The 19957-nt window shown below is 49.9% G+C and overlaps 1 protein-coding gene across 2 annotated transcripts in view; it reads left to right on the top strand.

Annotated features, from left to right (window-relative positions):
- HDGFL2 (HDGF like 2) overlaps positions 1-18726 on the top strand; it is a 38377-nt gene extending 19651 nt beyond the window's left edge. The window contains exons 6-16 of one of the 2 annotated variants that reach the window (XM_087703354.1): positions 1473-1544; positions 2626-2788; positions 3793-3871; positions 4063-4342; positions 5335-5426; positions 8136-8203; positions 8603-8673; positions 9883-9984; positions 13284-13494; positions 17133-17265; positions 18231-18726. In XM_087703354.1, coding sequence (XP_087559480.1) covers positions 1473-1544; positions 2626-2788; positions 3793-3871; positions 4063-4342; positions 5335-5426; positions 8136-8203; positions 8603-8673; positions 9883-9984; positions 13284-13494; positions 17133-17265; positions 18231-18324 — 1365 coding nt within the window. In that variant the 3' untranslated portion in view covers positions 18325-18726. The remainder of the gene's footprint in view (positions 1-1472; positions 1545-2625; positions 2789-3792; positions 3872-4062; positions 4343-5334; positions 5427-8135; positions 8204-8602; positions 8674-9882; positions 9985-13283; positions 13495-17132; positions 17266-18230) is intronic. The other variant, XM_087703355.1, reaches the window with a different exon arrangement.
- Positions 18727-19957: the final 1231 nt, after the last annotated feature.

Genomic DNA, 19957 nt, shown 5'->3' on the forward strand with positions numbered 1-19957 from the left:
GATAGATACCAAAGATGGATAGGATAGATGGATGGATGGATAGACAGACAGACAGACAGACAGATAGATGAGAGAGAGAGAGAGAGAGAGAGAGAGAGAGAGAGAGAGAGAGAGAGAGAGAATGATAAATAATGATAGATACCAAAGATGGATAGGATAGATGGATGGATGGATAGACAGACAGACAGACAGATAGATGAGAGAGAGAGAGAGAGAGAGAGAGAGTGATAAATAATGATAGATACCAAAGATGGATGGATAGATAGGATAGATGGGTGGGTGAGTAGATAGATACATACATACCTACATACATACCTACATACATAGATACATACAAAGATACATACATATAGATGAGAGAGATAAATAATGATAGATAGATAGATAGATAGATAGATAGATAGATAGATAGATAGATAGATAGATATAGTTGGATTAGATAAAGATATAGACAGAGAGAGAGAGAGATGAGAGAGAGAGTGATAAATAATGATAGATACCAAAGATGGATGGATAGATAGGATAGATGGGTGAGTGGGTCGCTGGATGGATAGATAGATAGATAGATAGAGCACTTATATACCACTTCACAGTGTTTTACAGCCCTCTCTAAGCGGTTTACAGAGTCAGCCTATTGCCCCCAACTATCTGAGTCCTCATTTTACTGTCCTTGGAAGGATGGAAGGCTGAGTCAACCGTGATCCGGTGAGACTCAAACTGCTGGCAGTCAGCAGAATTAGCCTGCAACTCCGCATTCTAATCACTTTGCCACCACAGCTGTAGCATTATATGTGTGGGAAACAGCTGTATTCTCTCTCATATATAATAGTCATTCTACTCTAAGGAGAAGCTACTCTTAAAGAGAAATTTCCAGACAGTGAGAACAACTAATCAGCGGAACAGCTGGCCTGCGGTATATCCTCCAGCCAAAACGGGCTGCGTACCCCTCCCACCTCTTGCGGCTCATTTTTGGCCGGCAGAATGCTGCAAGAAACCAGGGAGGGCAAAAGCAGTCTGCGTAGGGGCCTCGGGTGGGCTCCACACGGCCTGTTTTTGGCCAGCAGAGTACTGCTAGAGTCTGGGGAGGGCGAAATCGAGGTGCTGGGTGGGCCGCATGGAGCCCATTTTGGCTGGCAGGACCACCGTAGTTCTCGACTTACAACCATTCATTTGGTGATCATTCAAACTTACAGTGGCCCCAAAATAATCTGTGACTCAACGGGGGAAGCCAGATTCGCTTAGTGGCCCCCCGATTCAACAATTGTAGTGATTTGGTAAACAACCGTGGCAGAATGAGGTGCAGCTTATCACCCGCTTGGCTTAATGGCAGAAATTCTGGGCCCCGTTGCTGCCGTAACCCCCGGACTACCTCTATGCTCCCCTCTGCCCATCCTTAATGTTGGGGGGGGGAGGGGTGGAAATATTTTGGAACTGAGGGGGCTTCAATGTCAATTCCGCGTCTCCCGATGTAGGACTTCACTCCAGAGAAAAAAACGCCTGCCAGGGCTCCACGAAGGGCACCTGCTGGAGGGTGGAAGAAAAAGGTAAGAGGATTTTTCAAATCTCTTCCTTGGAAAAATTGACTGATTTTTATCGCTGGGTCGATTTAGAATCGGTGGCTTCATAACCGATACGAGAAACGAGTGGCAGAAACGGTTCGGAGTCAAGAGAGGCATTAGCCTTGTATCCCTACATAGCTGCAAGCGAATTAAATCCAAACCTCCCTTAAATTCCCTTGACCCAAATCTAATTCCAGGCAGGGGCTGATAGTGAGCTGAGAAGATTCCTATGCGTAGGCATTTTACCAATAAATCAATTTAATTGGACTTTCATTTGTGGGTTTGAACGTTCACACCTGACAACACCCATCCGGGTGCTCCCGCACCTGAACCTTCATATATGGCAATACCTGTCTTGCCTCTTGTGACCCGCCAGCAGAGCTGGCAGCAGTGTCGGACAGTGAGGAGGTTGGGGAGGAGCATGGGCCAGTCCTGGAGCCTGGGGAAGACTCGGACGCGGGCTCTGCATCAGAGGCAGAGGTGGGGCTAGGGCCATCTGGGAGTGATCAGGTGCCTACGGAGCTAGACAGCAGTGAGGCAGAGGAACAGCTGGGGCCTCTTCCAGATGCACGTATGCGCAGAGCTGTTAGGAGTGGAGAACAACAGAGGACAAGGAGTTGACTCGGGAAGCAAGGCACACGTAGACGCTGAATGGGTCTTCCCTGGCTGGGGAATAAATAGAAGGAATGGGGAGTGGTGGTCATAGGAGACAACAGTTCGTATTTCTGAAGATTTTGCTCATTGTGTTTCGTGCCACAAAGACTCCTTGTCAGAACCTAATTTGCAGCCTTTTGGCTGGGAGCTCACGAATTACCGCAAGGAACTCGTAAGGTTCCTCGCAGTTAACTCCTTGAAGGACCCTTGGCTCGACTTTGGGTGGGTGAATGCGATTAATTCATAGGAGGTAAATAAAGGGTTGATTGATTAGAGTTGATGATAGAGTTCCAGTTCAGCAGAGAGATGCCACCCACTTTCCAGGTTTGGGTTTTGTCGGGAAGATCATTTTGCAGGGCGGGAGGTCACTGATCCGTCTGCCTCTGGGGCGCTAAGGCTGCTTTTCCATTAGCAGAAAATCGAATCGGCCTCCGACTCGGAGAGCAAGGCAGAGTCCGAGGAGGAAGAGGAGGAGGACAATGACCGAGCGGGCAGCCGGCCGCTCACTCCCAAGTCCGATTCTGACTCCAACTCAGATGAATCCGTCAAGAAGCCCCCCCGTGGCAGGAAGCCAGGTCAGTAGCCCAGGTGGCTGCCAGAGCTGGACTGATCATGGGTAGTTTTAATCTTGGGCAATGGAGCATCTTCCTTCCTTCCTTCCTTCCTTCCTTCCTTCCTTCCTTCCTTCCTTCCTTCCTTCCTTCCTTCCTTCCTTCCTTCCTTCCTTCCTTCCTTCCTTTTTCTTGTATTTCCTTCCTTCCTTCCAGTCCTCCCTCCATTCTTCCTTCACTTTTTTCCTTCCTTCCTTTCTTCCCCCCCTCACTTAATTTTTTCCTTCCTTCCTTTCTTCATCCCTTCCTCCCTTTTTGCTTCCTTTCTTGTATTTCCTTCCTTCCTATTTCCTTCCCTTCTTCCTTCCTTTTTCTTCTCCATCCTTCCTTCTTGTATTTCCTTCCTCCCTTCATTCCTCCCTCCCTTCTTCCTTTACTTTTTTCCTTCCCTCCCTCCCTCACTTTTTTCCTTCCTTCCTTCCTTCCTTCCTTTCTTCATCCCTCCCTCCCTTTTTGCTTCCTTCCTTTTTCTTGTATTTCCTTCCTTTCTCTTTCCTTCGCTTCTTCCTTCCTTTTCCTTGTCCATCCTTCTTGTATTTCTTTCCTTCGTCCCTCCCTCCCTTTTCCTTCCTTCCTTTTTCTTGTATTTCCTTTCTTTCTATTTCCTTCCCTTCTTCCTTCCTTTTTCTTGTCCATCCTTCTTGTATTTCCTTCTTTCGTCCCTCCCTCCCTTTTCCTTCCTTCCTTTTTCTTGTATTTCCTTCCCTTTTTCTTGTCCATCCTCCCTCCCTCTTTCTTTCCTTCGTCCCTCCCTCCCTTCTTTTTTCTCCTCCCTCCCCCCTTCCCCTCCTTCCTTTCCCCTCCCTTCATTTTCTTCCATCCTTCCTTCCTTCCTCCCTCCTTCGTCTGAAGTCTCTCCACACTAGCCTTTTACTTTGCCTGGGGGTGGAGGAAGGGGATGCCTGGATTCAGGAGGGCTGTACTTCAAAGATGCCTCTTTCCAAACTCACCACCTCCCTCCTCCCCAGCTGCCGAGAAGCCTCCCCCCAAACCCCGGGGCCGGAAACCTAAACTTGAGAGACTTCCCAGCAGCTCCAGCAGCGACAGGTAAGAGACGGAGACTTTTTGTCATCCCCCCCCCCCCCGCTGGACTTTCCAGGACCTCCATTAGGGCAGCACCTTCCACGGGGGAGGCACGAGAGCTGAGCGTCCATGCAAACAAACAGCTGAGACACCCCCCCCCCTCCAACGCCTTGGACTCTCCCTCCTGTCTTTCTCTTCTGCCCCCTTCCCCGCAGTGACAGCGACGTGGACCGCATCAGCGAGTGGAAACGGCGGGACGAGGAGCGCCGGCGAGAACTGGAGGAGAAGCGGAAGCGCGAGCAGGAGCAGGAGCTGCGCCGGTTGCGGGAACAGGAGCGGGAGGAGAAGGAGCGGAAGCGGGAGAAAGCCGAGAAGGGGGCGGAGGCCGAGGCTGCGGAGAGCGACAGCAGCGTGGACAGCGAAGCCCCCAGGAGGGGCAAGAAGGGGCAGCCCAAGGCAGCCCCCTCTTCCTCAGACTCGGAGGCGGAGAAAGAGGTGAGCTTGAAGGGGCTGGGAGGGGGACGGTCTCCCGGGCCCCGGTCTTAGCCAGAGCTTCAGTTCTGTAGCCGCTGCAGCACAGAAAGGATTTGCCGTTTGGTTGGTGCCGATGCCTGTATTTTGAGGGCCAGGAGACTCACAAAGTGGTGTGTAGACAGTGAGCTTTAGCGTCACATTAAGGAGGAAAATTCCTGGGTGAGTTTGGGCCAATCACTAGGAGCCTGGGAGTTCTAGTTCTGCCTTAGTAATGGAAACCATCTGGGTGACTTTGGGCCAATCACTAGGAGCCTGAGAGTTCTAGTCCTGCCTTAGTAATGAATACTATCTGGATGAGTTTGGACCAATCACTAGGAGCCTGAGAGTTCTAGTCCTGCCTTAGTAATGGAAACCATCTGGGTGAGTTTGGGCCAATCACTAGGAGCCTGAGAGTTCTAGTCCCGCCTTAGTAATGAATACTATCTGGGTGACTTTGGGCCAGTCACTAGGAGCCTGAGAGTTCTAGTCTTTCCTTAGGCAGGAAAGCCAGTGGGGTGACTGGGCCAATCACCAGGAGACGGTCAGTTCTAATCCCGCATGAAAGCCATCTGGGTGACCTTTGTTAAGTGAGTTTGCCCCATTTTACAACCTTTTCTTGCCACAGTTGTTCGGTGAATCCCTGCCGTTGTTAAGTGAGTCATGCAGTGGTTAAGTGAATCCAGATCCCCCACAGCCTTTGCTCATCATAAGGTCGCAAAAGAGGATCAGCCTTCTATGCAACCGTTGTGCATGTCCGAATTTTGATCACGTGACCACGGCAAATGGTCGTAAGTGTGAAAAACGGTCCTAAGCCACCTTTTCCCCCAATGCCGTGGTAACTTTAAATGGTCACTAAATGATCTGTCACGAGTCGAGGACTGCCTGTGTCTCAGCCCCTGAGGATTTTGGATCAAGCTCACCTGTCTTCATTCTAAAGGCTTTTTGTAACCGCATCTTTTCCCTTTTTCCCACAGGTGAAAAAGAAAAAGCAACCATCTGTAGACCATTCAAAGAAATCCAGCCAAAAGGAGAAGAAAGGCCACGGAGAAGAGAAGACACGGAATAGGTGAGGGCCCACGCAGGTTTCCTTACGTATTTTTCGGAGTATAAGACGCACCAAGATTTTGAAGAGGCAAATTTTTTTAAAAAGGTTTTTGCACTCTGCAGATCTCCCAAAAACGGCTTCTTTTTTGCGAAAATCGTCCTTCCCCCCCCCCCCCAAAAAAGCGGGCATGAATACCCTTAAGGAGGCTTGTAGAGTGCTCATGCGGGTTGGGGAGGGGGCAAAAAAGAGCAAAATAGCCCATTTTTTGCTCATTTCTGCCCTCCCCAGCCTCCAGGAGCATTCTGAAAGCCTCGTAAAGGCTTTGCACGGCCATTTTGGTGAATTTGGTGGGTTTCTGGAGGCAAAAACATGCTGTATTCAGTGTATAAGATGCACCAGGATTTTCAGCCTCTTTTTTGAGGGGGGAAAAGGTGCGTCTTATACTCCGAAATACGGTAACCTATGGAGATTCTCAGTCATCCAGGTCATGGTTTTCCCAAAGGCGTTTTTTTAGGAGGCAACTGGACTTTCTGGTTTTTCTTTGAAGACGTTTCGCTTCTCCTCCAAGAAGCTTCTTCAGCTCTGACTGGATGGTGGGGACTGGAAGGATTTATGCTCCTTGCAGACAGCTGGTCATTTGCGTCCTTTGAGAGGGTCGTTGAGGCCACTTGGAGGTTCGTCTGTGTCCTCAGAGTCACCTGAGTGGTGCAAATGGGTGTGGGGCCTTCTTGGAACTGCTGAAAGGACTGTTGTAGACTGGAGATAGATGGTGTCGTATCCCTCCCCCTCTGTTGAGCATTCACCAAGCTGCCTCAATGGCTCTCTAAAAGGATGGAAATGACACAGCTGTCTGCAAGGAGCATAAATCCTTCCGTCCCCCACCATCCAGTCAGAGCTGAAGAAGCTTCTTGGATGAGAAGTGAAACATCTTCAAAGAAGACACAAATAAACCTCCAAGTGGTCTCAAGGACCCTCTAAAATGGATGCAAACGACTATCTGTCTGCAAGGAGCATAAATCCTTCCGTCCCCCACCATCCATTCAGAGCTGAAGAAGCTTCTTGGAGGAGAAGGGAAACGTCTTCAAAGAAACAAAATGAAATCCAGTTGCCTCTTGAAACAAAGCATCTTTGGGACAACCATGACCTGGAGGACCGAGAATCTCCATGGACTTTGGGATGAACATCCTTCGAAAGGCCCAGGAGTAAGAACAAATTTCCAGAAAAACTGCAAATGACAGGAACCATTTGCGCTTCAGTTTGAGAGGCAGGCAGCACAGACTCATCCTCAACAACCTGCACCTGTCTTCAACAGTGAATGGACACAGGTGAGAAAACATCCTGCAGCCAAGACGGCTCCCACAACCATTTGCACCACTCAGGTGACCCCCGAGGACACAGATTAAAACTCCCAAGTGGCCTCAACGACCCTCTAAAAAGGATGCAAATGACCAGCTTTGTCTGCAAGGAGCATGAATCCTTCCGTTCCCCACCATCCAGTCAGAGCTGAAGAAGCTTCTTGGAATGAGAAGTGAAACGTCTCCAAAAGAAGAAAACCAGAAAGTCCAGCTTCCTCTTGAGAAAAAAAGCACCTTTGGGATTTCTCCATGACTGGAGAATCACTATAGACTCTGAACTGGTGTCCATTGAAAGTTTTTTTGTTTTAAGCTGCTGCTCTAAATACCGTATTTTTCATAGTATAAGGCACTCCGAAGTATAAGACGCACCTAGCTTTTGGGAAGAAAAAACAAGAAAAAAAAAATCTGCCTTCCAGAAATTTGCTTCCTTGTAGCAAACTGCCTGTTCCAGTTTCAGCACAGACCTGATTAGTGCAAGCAGCTGATTGTCAGTTGGATCAGCCTCCCGACGATCAGCTGTTTCAGGCCGCAGGGATTGCCTATTGCTGCCTCTACGTGCCCCATTTTCGCCCTCTGCGTTCCATTTTTGGCCTCTGCGTTTTCAGCCTCTGTGCGCCCCATATTCTGCCTATTCTGATCCCCGCCGCCCAGAACAGGCGGAAGATGGAGCGTGTGGAGGCCGACAATGGGGCACGCAGAGGCAGCAATAGGCAATGGCAATCCCTGCAGCCTGAAGCAGCTGATGGTCGGGAGGCTGATCTAACTGACAATCAGCTGTTTGTGCTAATCAGGCTGTGCTGAAATTGAAACAGAGCCGAGGTGGCGCAGTGGTTAGGGTGCAGTACTGCAGGCCACTTCAGCTGACTGTTATCTGCAGTTCAGCGATTCAAATCTCACCGGCTCAAGGTTGGCTCACCCTTCCATCCTTCCGAGGTGGGTAAAATGAGGACCCGGATTGTTGGGGGCAATATGCTGTCTCTGTAAACCACTTAGAGAGGGCTGAAAGCCCTAGGAAGCTGTATATAAGTCTAACTGCTATTGCTATTGCTAAACTGAAACAGGCTTTTTGCTGCAAGGAGGCAAATTGCTGGGAGCTAGAGGCCCAAGGGTGGGGGATGGCGGGTGGGCAGGGCTAGATTCAGAGTATAAGATGCACCCAAATTTTGACCCTCTTTTAGGGGGTCTTATACTGCGAAAAATATGGTATGACCAGGGAGTTCTCTGCATTCCGTCCCTCATCTTTCTTTGATGCTCCCTGCAATTTTGGAGCATCTGAGTGATACTTCCGAGCAGAGCTGGTAGCCTGCCAGACCGGAGCGAATACTTGGAAAAATACTTTCCTATTTCTCTGCTGCCTTTTTCTCTCTCTCTGTAGGTCTCTGAAATCTGAACGAGGCAGGAAGAAGTCAGATCTGCCAGAAAGAAAAGTGGAGAAGAAAAAAGGTAACAAAAAAAAAGAAGAGAAAAAGAAAATAGCCGGAGGGTGGTGGTGGTAGCTGAGAGCCTTGAGTATTACCTACTTGGGAGGTGGGCTTGCGCGTTGGAAGTCGTAGAGATGATGGGGGCCTAGCATCCATGTCAACAGAGGTTGGGCCTTCACAGAAGAACAGGCTTGGAAGAGAACTTTAAGGTCTTCTAGTCCCAACTTCCCCCTCAAGCGGGAAACCCTGTAACTTCCTGGACAAATGGCTGCCCAGCCCCTATTTTTCATTGTCTCTGATTGCCTGGACCTAGAGCAGGATATACGCCTAGCCACTCAAGGCCACTGTGGAGGCAGCTGCTGGGGGAATCCCATTCAGGCTGGCAGGGCAGACTTTTAAAATACCCTTCCTCCTGTTGCAGAGCCCACAGTTGAAGAGAAGCTCCAAAAATTGCACAGCGAGATCAAGTTTGCCCTCAAAGTGGACAATCCGGTAAGCTGTTTGGAGCCAGTTTGATCTAGGGGTTAAGTTACCGAGCTAGAAACCAGGAGAGAGAGAGAGTTCTAGTCTTACGTTAGGCAAGCAGGAAAGCCAGCTGGGTGACTCTGGGCCAATCAGCAGGAGACGGTGAGTTCTAGTCCCGCCTTAGGTATGAAAGCCAGCTGGGTGACTCTGGGCCAATCAGCAGGAGACGGTCAGTTCTAGTCCCGCCTTAGCCATGAAAGCCAGCTGGGTGACTCTGGGCCAATCAGCAGGAGACTGTGAGTTCTAGTCCCGCCTTAGCCATGAAAGCCAGCTGGGTGACTCTGGGCCAATCAGCAGGAGACGGTGAGTTCTAGTCCCGCCTTAGGTATGAAAGCCAGCTGGGTGACTCTGGGCCAATCAGCAGGAGACGGTGAGTTCTAGTCCCGCCTTAGGTATGAAAGCCAGCTGGGTGACTCTGGGCCAATCAGCAGGAGACGGTGAGTTCTAGTCCCGCCTTACGCCTTGGCTTTAACATGGGTGGAATTCCACTCTCAGAATTCCACAGATAGCATCCTTTTAAGATGGGTGGACTTCAACTCCCAGAATTCCCCAGTCTGAATGCTTTAAGATGGGTGGGCTTCAAGAGGGGTGAAGAGCCGAGGTGGCACAGTGGTTAGAGTGCTGTACTGCAGCCACTTCAGCTGACTGTTATCTGCAGTTCGGCGGTTCAAATCTCACCGGCTCAGGGTTGACTCAGCCTTCCATCCTTCCGAGGTGGGTAAAATGAGGACCCGGACTGTGGGGGCAAATATGCTGACTCTGTAAACCGCTTAGAGAGGGCTGAAAGCCCTATGAAGCGGAATATAAGTCTAACTGCTATTGCTATTGCTATAACTCCCAGAATTCCCCAGTCTGAATGCTTTAAGATGGGTGGACTTCAGCTCCCAGAATTCTGGTAGTTCACACCTCTCCAAAGAGCTGGGATTGAGAAGCATTGCCTTCCTTCTTGAAGGACACCTGAACGTCCAGGTATACCTTTCCCCTTCAGGCCCCTCTCTTGATCGAAGGCCAGAGTTTCTGGAATCAAGGGCTGGAGGATGGCTAGTATTGCACACAACCTCTTTCCCCGCAATCCTTAATTCGCTGCCAGAAATGCTCTTCCTGGGACTGTCAAACCAACTCAGCCCCCCACCCACCGGGGCCGTAAGCTCACCTGATCCCCTCCTTTCCCTTTAGGACATCAAGAGGTGTCTGAGCGCGTTAGAAGAGCTGGGCAGCTTGCAAGTCACTTCACAGATCCTGCAGAAGCACACCGACGTCGTGGCTACTCTGAAAAAGGTATGTGGTGCCACGGAGGACGATTGGCGGTGGCGGCTATTTTATCTCCCCCCCCCCCCGCGCCTCCCCCCCACACTTGTACAGATAATCCTCAACTTCCAACAGCGCATTTAATGACCAAAGTTTCAACGGCGCTGAAAAAAGGGGACTTATGACCGTTTTTCGTGGTTACGACTGTTGCGACATCTCCGTGGCAAAATTTGAATGCTTGGCAACTGACTCGTATATACGACATTTGCAGTATCCTGGGATCACGCGGCCCCCTTTTGCAACCTTTGGAGGAGCAAAGTCAATGGGGAAATCCGATTCTCTTAACAACCGCGTGGCTTAAGTTAACAACTGCAACGATTCACTTAACAACTGTGGCAAGAAAAGTCGTTAAAACGGGGGCAGAAGCAAAGGTCTCCCTTAACAACAGAAATTTTGGTCTCAGTTGTGGTTCATAAGTCGGGGACGACCTGTACTCTTGCCGCCTCCTCCTATTTTCCCTACAACAACCCTGTAAGGTGGGTTAGGTTGAGAAAGAGAGAGAGAGACACGGAGAGACAAACAGAAAGAAAGGGAGAGAGAGAGAAACAATAGCAATAGCAATAGCAGTAGACTTATATACCGCTTCATAGGGCTTTCAGCCCTCTCTAAGCGGTTTACAGAGAGTCAGCATATTGCCCCCAACAATCTGGGTCCTCATTTTACCCACCTCGGAAGGATGGAAGGCTGAGTCAACCCTGAGCCGGTGGGATTTGAACCGCTGAACTGCTGATCTAGCAGTAGCCTGCAGTGCTGCATTTAACCACTGCGCCACCTTGGCTCAGAGAGAGAGAGAGAGAGAAAGACAGAAACAGAGAGAGAAAAAGAGACAAACAGAAAGACAGTGAAAGACAAACAGAGAGACAGACAGAGACAGACACAGAGACAAACAGAAAAAGATAAACAGAGAGAGAGAGACAGAGAGAGAAACAAAGAGAAACACAGAGAGAAACAGAGAGACACAGAGGCAAACAGAAAGAGATAAACAGAGAGACACAGAGAGAGAGAAACAGAAAGACAGAAACAGAGAGAGACACAGAGAGAAACAGACAGAGGCGAACAGAAAGAGAAACAGAGAGAGACAGAAAGAGACACAGAGAGAAACAGAGAGAGACACAGAGAAACAGAGAGACACAGAGGCAAACAGAAAGAGATAAACAGAGAGAGAATCAGAGACACAGAGAGAGAAACAGAAAGACAGAAACAAAGAGAGACACAGAGAAACAGAGACAGAGGCGAACAGAAAGAGAAACAGAGAGAGACAGAAAGAGACACAGAAACAGAGAGAGAGACAGAGAGAAACAGAGAAACAGAAAGAGACACAAAGAGAGAAACAGAAAGAGACACAGAGAGAGAGACAGGCAAACAGAAAGATAAACAGAGACAGAGAGAGAGAAACAAAGAGAGACAGAGAGAAAGAGACAGAGAAACAGAGGCAAACAGAAACAGGGAAACAGAGAGAAACAGAGAGACAGAGAGAAACAGAGAGACAGAGAGAGAAACTGAGAAAGAGAGAGAGACAGGCAAACAAAGAGAGAAACAGAGGGACAGAGAGACAAACAGAGAGAGACAGAGAGACCTTGTCACCTTCTGACAAGCAAAGTCCATGGAGAAGTCATATTTCACTTTAACGGTGGTGTTACCAGCTTAACTATTGCGAGAAAGGTCATAAAATGGAAGACAACTCGCTTAACACATGTTTCACTTAGCAAGAGAGAATTTGGGTTCCATTGTGGGTCGTAAGTGGAGGACTATGTCCCTGCTTCCCATTGTGGATTTTGGAAAACTGCACAGTTCAAAATCCTTTGTGGGTGAGCATCGGCATAGCTACGTCCGATTTATCTTCAGGTTAAGTGTATACAATTTCGGCTTGATGAATAAGATAATGCGTCTTATTCATCTGTTCATCATTAAACATTTGTTAAGGCCACAGTTGTTAACCAAATTGCTACAGTTGTTAAATTAATAACATGGTAGTTAATTGAATCTGGCTAGCTTTGAACATCACACTCATTTTTCTAAGCTGTTCTGAGCGAGGCTTCCCAGAGCATGAAGCAAACTCCTGGTCCCAACAAAAAACCCTTTTATTAATTGACTGAATTCTGCTCCTTCACCTCCAGCCAAGTCTTTCAAGGGAGGATTTACAGTCACAGACCTTATCTGGCTCGGAGAGCTGCTAGGCTGAGATCTGCAGAACTTGGCAAGGAATCTCAGAGAGTCACAAACCAATTAAGCAAACTAATTGTCTCTCCTGCAAACTCCACTCCCCTGTCGCTCCTCTTTTATTTCCTCTGGGAGGGGCCATTCACCGTCCACCTGTGGCCTTCCTCCCAAGTCGACCCCTGTCCTTTAGCTGTCCCCTTCGCCTGGCCACTCTGCATATGTGCACACTGGGAACAGGTTCCAGCTGTTCTTCTGCCCCACTGATGTCTGACTCCAAAGGCAGCTGATAACTGTCAGAGGGCCCTGGCCCCCTCTCTGCCTCTGACACAGGGCCCTCCTCAGAGCCTTCCCCAGACTCCAGGCCTGGCCCAGGTTCCTCCCCAACCTCCTTGCTGCCACCTCTGCTGGACGCTGGCAGGCCATAACATAAGCATGGTTTATTGACTCAAACTTTTTCCAAAAGGGCAAATGGAGATTCTCAGGGTTTGATTTTTTTTCTTAGCAAGTCAAGTTACCGTATTTTTCGGAGTATAAGACGCACCTTTTCCCCTCAAAAAAGAGGCTGAAAATCCGGGTGCATCTTATACACTGAATATAGCATTTTTTTGCCTCAAGAAACCCCACCCCCTTCACCAAAATGGCTGTGCAGAGCCTGTAGGACGCTTTCAGAGAGCTCCTGGGGGCTGTGGAGGGCAGAAATGAGCGAAAAATGAACCGTTTTTAGCTCGTTTTTTTCCTCCAGCCCCTAGGAGCACTCTATAAGCCTCCTACCCTTTTTTTGAAAGAAAAAAAAGTACGGGCCTGTTTTCACAAAAAACGGGCCATTTTTGGGAGATCTGCAAAGTGCAAAAACCTTTTTTTTAAAAAATTGCCTCATCAAAACCTCGGTGCGTCTTATACTCCGAAAAATAGGGTAATTGGTGAGCAACACTGGTTTAGTTCCAGTAAAGCTCATATCAGCTATAATCAATCTGATTGGGGCGTGTAGACTTAAGAAACCATCTTAATTGATGGAGCCTGAAGGGTTTGGATAGCTGCACACGAGGGAGCCCTTTGGAGCTGCCCTTCCGGACTGTCCCGGGTTGAACTTTTCTTTTGATCGCCATCAGATTCGACGTTACAAAGCGAACAAGGATGTGATGGGGAAAGCAGCCGAAGTCTACACGTGCCTGAAATCTCGCGTCCTGGGCCCCAAAACCGGGGCCAACCAGAAGGTGCACAGGGCTGAGGTGGAGAAGGAGAAGGAGGAAGGGGAGAAAGAGAAGGAGAAGTTGCCGGCAGGCGAAACGGAGAACGAACGGAGAGAGGAAGAGAACGCTGGTAAGGCCCTCTCCAGGAAGGAATCAAACTAGCGATAGCACTTAAGACTTATAGACCGCTTCACAGCACTTTCACAGCCCTCTCTAAGCGGTTTGCAGACTCAGACTTTTGCCCCTAACAATCTGCGTCCTCGTTTTACCCACCTCGGAAGGATGGAAAGCTGAGTCCACCTTGAGCCGATCAAAATCGAACTGCTGGCAGTGGGCAGAATCAGCCTGCAATCCTGCATTCCGACCAATGTGCCATGAGAGCAAGAGAGAGGGAGAGATTGTAGATAAACAGACAGTAGATAAATAGGGAGGGAGGGAGATGGATGGTCGGTAGGTAGATAGATAGATAAAGGTAAAGGTTCCCCTCGCACATATGTGCTAGTCGTTCCCAACTCTAGGGGGCGGCGCTCATCTCCGTTTCAAAGCGGAAGAGCCAGCGCTGTCCAAAGACGTCTCCATGGTCATGTGGCCGGCATGACTAAACACCAAAGGCGCATGTAACGCTGTTACCTTCCCACCAAAGGTGGTCCCTGTTTTTCTACTTGCATTTTTTACGTGCTTTCGAACTGCTAGGTTGGCAGAAACTGGGAGAAGTAACGGGAGCTCACTGCGTTACGCGGCGCTAGGGATTCGAACTGCTGAACTACCAACCTTTCAGATCGACAAGCTCAGTGTCTTAGCCACTCTAGCCACCATGTTCCTGAGAAATAGAGAGATAGAGATAGAGAGAAGAGATAGAGATAACACTTCATTCATTTTTTTTCATTTTTTTCATTTATTAAGATTTATAGGCCGCCCTTCTCCCTGAGGGGACTCAGGGTGGCTTACAACCACAGGGAAGGGGGTGCAATAATAAAAGACAAACAGTGAGTAAACTAAATAATTAATAAAACACAACTTGCATTCAACAGTCAACACTCGGGCGGGTAATTTAGGAACTTATCCCCAGGCCTGCTGGGAGAGCCAGGTCTTAAGGGCCGTGCGGAAGGTCTGGATGGTGGTGAGGGTACGGATCTCAACGGGGAGATCGTTCCACAGGGTCGGAGCTGCAACAGAAAAGGCTCTCCTCCGTGTAGTCGCCAGTCGACATTGATTGGCAGATGGAATCCGGAGGAGGCCCAGTCTGTGCGATCTAATCGGTCGAAGGGAGGTAATCGGCAGAAGGCGGTCTCTCAAGTACCCAGATCCACTACCATGGAGTGCTTTAAAGGTGGTCATCAATACCCTGAAGCGCACCCGGAGATCGACAGGTAGCCAGTGCAGCTCGCGGAGGATGGGTGTAATGTGGGCGAATCGCGGTGCGCCCACTATCACTCGCGCGGCTGCATTCTGGACTAACTGCAGTCGCCGGATGCACTTCAAGGGCAACCCCATGTAGAGCCCATTGCAGTATTCCAGCCTAGAGATCACGAGGGCTCGAGTGACTGTTGCGAGAGCCTCCCGGTTCAGGTAGGGCCGTAACTGACGGACCAGGCGAACCTGGGCAAATGCCCCCCTGGTCACAGCCGACAACTGATGGTCAAAGGTCAGCTGTGGATCCAGGAGGACTCCCAGATTACGGACCCTATCTGAGGGGTATAAAATTTGACCCCCCAGCCTGAGTGTTGGAATGTCAGCCAAATTATTGGGAGGGAAGCACAACAGCCACTCGGTCTTGTCCGGGTTGAGTACCAGTTTGTTAGCGCTCATCCAGTTCTTAACGGCCTCAAGACCCTGGTTCATCACGTCCACTGCTTCATTGAGTTGGCACGGGGCGGACAGATACAGTTGTGTATCGTCCACATATTGATGGTATTTTATCCCGTGCCTCCGGATGATCTCGCCCAGCGGTTTCATGTATATGTTAAATAGTAGGGGGGATAAGACCGAACCCTGCGGCACCCCATATGTTAGGGGCCTCAGGGACGATCTCTGCCCCCCGACCAACACCAACTGCGACCTGTCCGAGAGGTAGGAGGAGAACCACTGCAAAACAGTGCCTCCCACCCCCACCTCCCGCAGTCGTCGCAGAAGGATACCATGGTCAATGGTATCGAAAGCCGCTGAGAGGTCAAGGAGAACCAGGATGGACGCATGGCCTCCATCTCTGGCCCTCCAGAGATAATCTGGAGTCAACACTTAGACTTATATCCCCTTCACAGTGCTTTCCAGCCCTTTCTAAGCAATTTTACAGAGTCAGCCTCTTGCCCCCAACAATCTGGGTCCTCATTTTACTGACCTCGGAAGGATGGAAGGCTGAATCAACCTTGAACCCATCAGGATTGAATTGCTGGGAATGGGCAGAACCAGCCTGCAATGCTGCACTCCAGCCACTGTACCAACAGAGAGAGGGCGAGGGAGAGAGGAATGATAGATAGATAGATAGATAGATAGATAGATAGATAGATAGATAGATAGATAGATAGATAGATAGATAGATAGATGATAGATAGATAGTGTTCTGACCCCCATCGTCCCACACCAACACACTCCGAGCCAAAGATAAGTTACGGCATTTAATTAACAGACAGGTAGGTCCTTGGCAGCAAACCCGCACAGACAAGCTTGGGCAGCAATCCAGCACAGATAAGCCGTGGCAGCAATCCAGCCTGCCAAGCTCATAACAATGTTCTCCGACATTAGTTCCTGCGTTGACTTCTGCAAAAGGGGCGTGTGCACAAGCAGTCCTTTTATAGTCTGGAGAGGAGCCTAATTACCACCAGCTGAGTACAATCACTTCCTGTACTTGCACAACTGTTGCTGACTTCTATTAGCTCTTCGGTGCTGGGCATCCAGGAACAACTCACTGCTGACGTCAGGATCACACTCCCTTGTCTCCTCCCCACTGGTCCAAGGCTCAGGTGCCTCCTGGTGGCCAACCAGCCTCTCTGCGCCCTGCTCTGAGTCGGAACCCTGTCCAAGGTCCTCCAGAGCCGACTCATAGGGCCCCTCGCTATCGGAGTCTGGTGGCAGCTCCAATGGCTCCTGCTGGGCCACAACAGACAGACAGATAGATGAGAGAGAGAGAGAGAAAGAGAAAGAGAAATAGCACTTATAGACTGCTTCACAGTCCTCTCTTAAGAGAGTCAGCCTCTTGCCGCCAAACAATCTGGTCCCTCCTTTTACCGACCCCAGAACAACGGAAGTCTGAGTCAACCTTGAACCCATCAGGATTGAACAGCTGGCAGCCAGCAGAAGGAGCCTGCAATACTGCATTCTACCAGGCCTCCTAAATCCAAAGATTTCAAGAAATTCAGGAAATTTTGAGTAGTCCCACAGATTTTGAAAACCCTTGATAGGAATTTGCATGGTTCCTTGGAAAATGAGACTCTGTGGAACTGCCGGCTTCTCATCTTGACCCCTCTTCCCCTGTCCCCTCCAGGGGTGGGTTCCGGCAACCACTACTGCCGGTTCGCTCATGGGTGCTATTGTTTTGCGCATGCGCAGAAGCCAAAAACCAAGAGAACCGTTCAGGGGCATGGCAGGACTCATTCATTGCTGGTCCCAACCGTTGGGAACCCATAACTACCCCCACCCCCAAAGAGGACCCCATTCCTGAGAAGCAACCCAAGATTGCCAGGGGGGGGGGGAGAAATCCAGCCATTTGCTTGTGCCCTTCGCTGCTCTTCTCCTTTTCTCCTGGTGTGAGAAGGCCTCTTCCTCTTCCAGATCTCCCAGCGCCTGTGAATGGGGAATCAGCCGGCCAGAAAGGCGAAGGGGGAACCGAGGACAAAGGCCCAGAGGAGGACTGGACTTCGGAAGGTGGCAAGAGGGGAACGTCGCCCGAAGACCCCCACAACGAGTAAGTCTGTCTGGGTGGCCGGCAGGCACATGAGGGAGGGACCGAGGGCGGGAGGCAGGAAGAAAGGAAGGAGAAAAATCGGGAGGGAAGGGAGGCAGGCAGGAAGAAAGGAAGGAGAAAAATGTGGAGGGAAGGCAGGAAGAATAGAAGGAGAAAAATAGAAAGGGGAGGGAGGAAGAAAGGAAGGAGAAAAATAGGAAAGGGAGAGAGGAAGAAAGGAAGGAGAAAAATACGAAGGGAAAGGAGGGGGAGAGGAAGAAGGAAGGAAGGGTTGGGAGGGTAGGGAAAAAGCAGAGGACAGATAAAGGAGGGAGGGAAGAAAGGAAGGAGAGGAAGGAAATAAGAGGACGGGAAGGAAAAATGAAGGAAGGAAGGAGAGAGGACAGGTAAAAGGAGGAAAGGAAGGAGACATGGAGGGGAGAAGGAAGAGTGGAAGGCGGAGAAGACAGATGGAGAGAAGGAAGAGTGAAAGGGAAGGAGAAAAAGGAAGGGAAGGAGGAAGAAGGAAGGGTTGGGAGGGAAGGGGAAAAGGAGTGGACAGATGGAGGGAAGAAAGGAAGGAGAGAAAGGAAATAGAGGACGGGAAGGAAAAATGGGGGAAGGAAGGAGAGAGGACAGGTAAAAGGAGGAAAGGAAGGAGATATGGAGGGGAGAAGGGTGGAAGGAGAGGACAGATGGAGAAAGAGGGAGGAAGGAAAGGAAGGAAGGAGAGGGAGGAAAGGAAGGAGAAATGCGAGATGGAAGGAAGGAAAATAGAGGGATGAAAGGGAGGAATGAAAGAAGGGGGGAAGGAGAAAGAAGGGAGGGAGGGAATATCTTGCAAACTGCCCTTCCCTTCCTCGGCCTCCAAGAAGATCATTCCCAATTTAAGAAGGTGACCTCCGAACCCCGTTTCCCTGCCTTTCCTCCCGCCCTGATCTCTCTCTCTCCCTCTCTCTTTCCTCCCTTCCCTGGGATCTCCGCAGAGCGCAAGACTATCCCGAGACGGACCGGGCAGGGATGGAGCGAAGCACAGTCCAGCCAGAGTCAGACTCGGCGGATGAAGACGACGAGAGTTGAGGGCGGACAAAAGCCCCCACACCCCCCCCACACCCCGCGCGAGTAAGTGGCGGCCCCGGATTGTTGCGATGCTGGCACCCTCCTCCGCCCGGCGTTTCCGCGATGCTTCTCAAAAAGCCACGCAGTAGACGGCGTTCTAGGTCATGTCCTTCCCGAGAACTCTTCCCCCCTCTCTCCTCTCCCCCCTCCGCTCCCTCGACTATGATGAACTTTGGGGGGGGAGAGGGCAGCCCCACCCTCCCTTACCCCCCCGGTACGTTTGTATTGGCCCCACGTTGCCCTTCCTCCGCGCGTCCCTTTCCCGCCCTCTCCCGCCTTTAATCTTGTGATTTCCACAGAACACGAAATGAATATATAAAGGGTTGTTTTTTAATGAAAAAAAAAAGAAAAGGCCGCCGATCTTTGTCCATCTTTCTTTTTCTTTTTTTCTTTTTCCCTTTCTCCGCCTCGCTGGGTTGAGGAACGAGAAGAGCAGGGGTGGCGACGGAGCTTAAAACTTCGCAATCCCGCCGTATCCCGACGCCCTGGGACGGGGGAATTCTCAGTGAGGCAAGCCAAAGGGATTCCCCTAGAAGAGAATATTTGCAGGTCAGGGTGGAACTACGGGGTGCCTGGTATTCCCTGAGCTTCCTTCTCTTCCTGCGGACATTTCGTGACCCAACTAAGGAACGTCATCAGTGGCAGATGAGAGAGTGTTTGGAGGAGGAAGAGAAGGAGGAAAATGACAGTGGGGTCCTTGAGGTTTTGAACTTGGCTGTTTTCTTGCAGATGTTTCATTACCCTACTAGCAGTGGTGGGTTTCAAAAATTGTTCGAACCTACTCTGTGGGTGTGGCCTCCTTTGTGGGAGTGGCTTGCTGCCCATGTGACCGGATGGGAGTGGCTTGGCGCCCATGTGACCAGATGGGAGTGGCTTGGTGACCATGTGACTGGATGGGAGTGGCTTGCCCCCCATGTGACCGGATATGAAGATGCCAACGACACTTGTCAGAACCACCTTAACTCACCTCTCACACAGCACTGGCATGCATAAGAATATGATGTAAATTTGTTTTTTAAAAGGCATCTTTGGTTTGCGTTAAAACAACTTCAACACACGCAATGTTCTGATTGCCCCACAAACGCAGGAGTCATCCTTACCTTTCACAGAGGCACTGAGTTTTATAAATAGGAGCATGGTAGTGTAGAATAATCATATCCAAGGACCAGTGGTGGGTTTCAAAAAATTTTTGGAACCTCTTCTGTAGGTGTGGCCTGCTTTCCGGGTCCACTGGTGGAACCTCTTCTAACCGGTTCGGTAGATTTGACGAACCGGTTCTACCGAATAGGTGCGAACTGGTAGGAACCCACCTCTGTCTACTAGGTAACATTATCCCGTGCTAGAAGGAAATAGGGCTGGAGGAAGTGGAGGAAGAGGAGACAAATGACAATGAGGTCTTTGGTACTCTCTGAACTTGGCTTTTTTGGCGGAAATTTCAAAACCAAACTAGGAAACAACATTAATGCTAGAAAAGAGTGACGTTTGCATAGTGGAGGAAGAGGAGAGAAGGGGAGGAGGAGGAGGAGGTAAAGCAGTCCTTGGTGTTGTGGCCTGTTGGGCCAGTTTTTTGCCCTCCCCGGGCTCTGGAGACTTT

The sequence above is a fragment of the Thamnophis sirtalis genome, unplaced genomic scaffold (genome assembly GCF_051295495.1).
Source record: "Thamnophis sirtalis isolate CommonGarterSnake01/CBP01778 unplaced genomic scaffold, rThaSir2_p1.2 scaffold_1, whole genome shotgun sequence".
Classification (NCBI taxonomy): domain Eukaryota; kingdom Metazoa; phylum Chordata; class Lepidosauria; order Squamata; family Natricidae; genus Thamnophis; species Thamnophis sirtalis.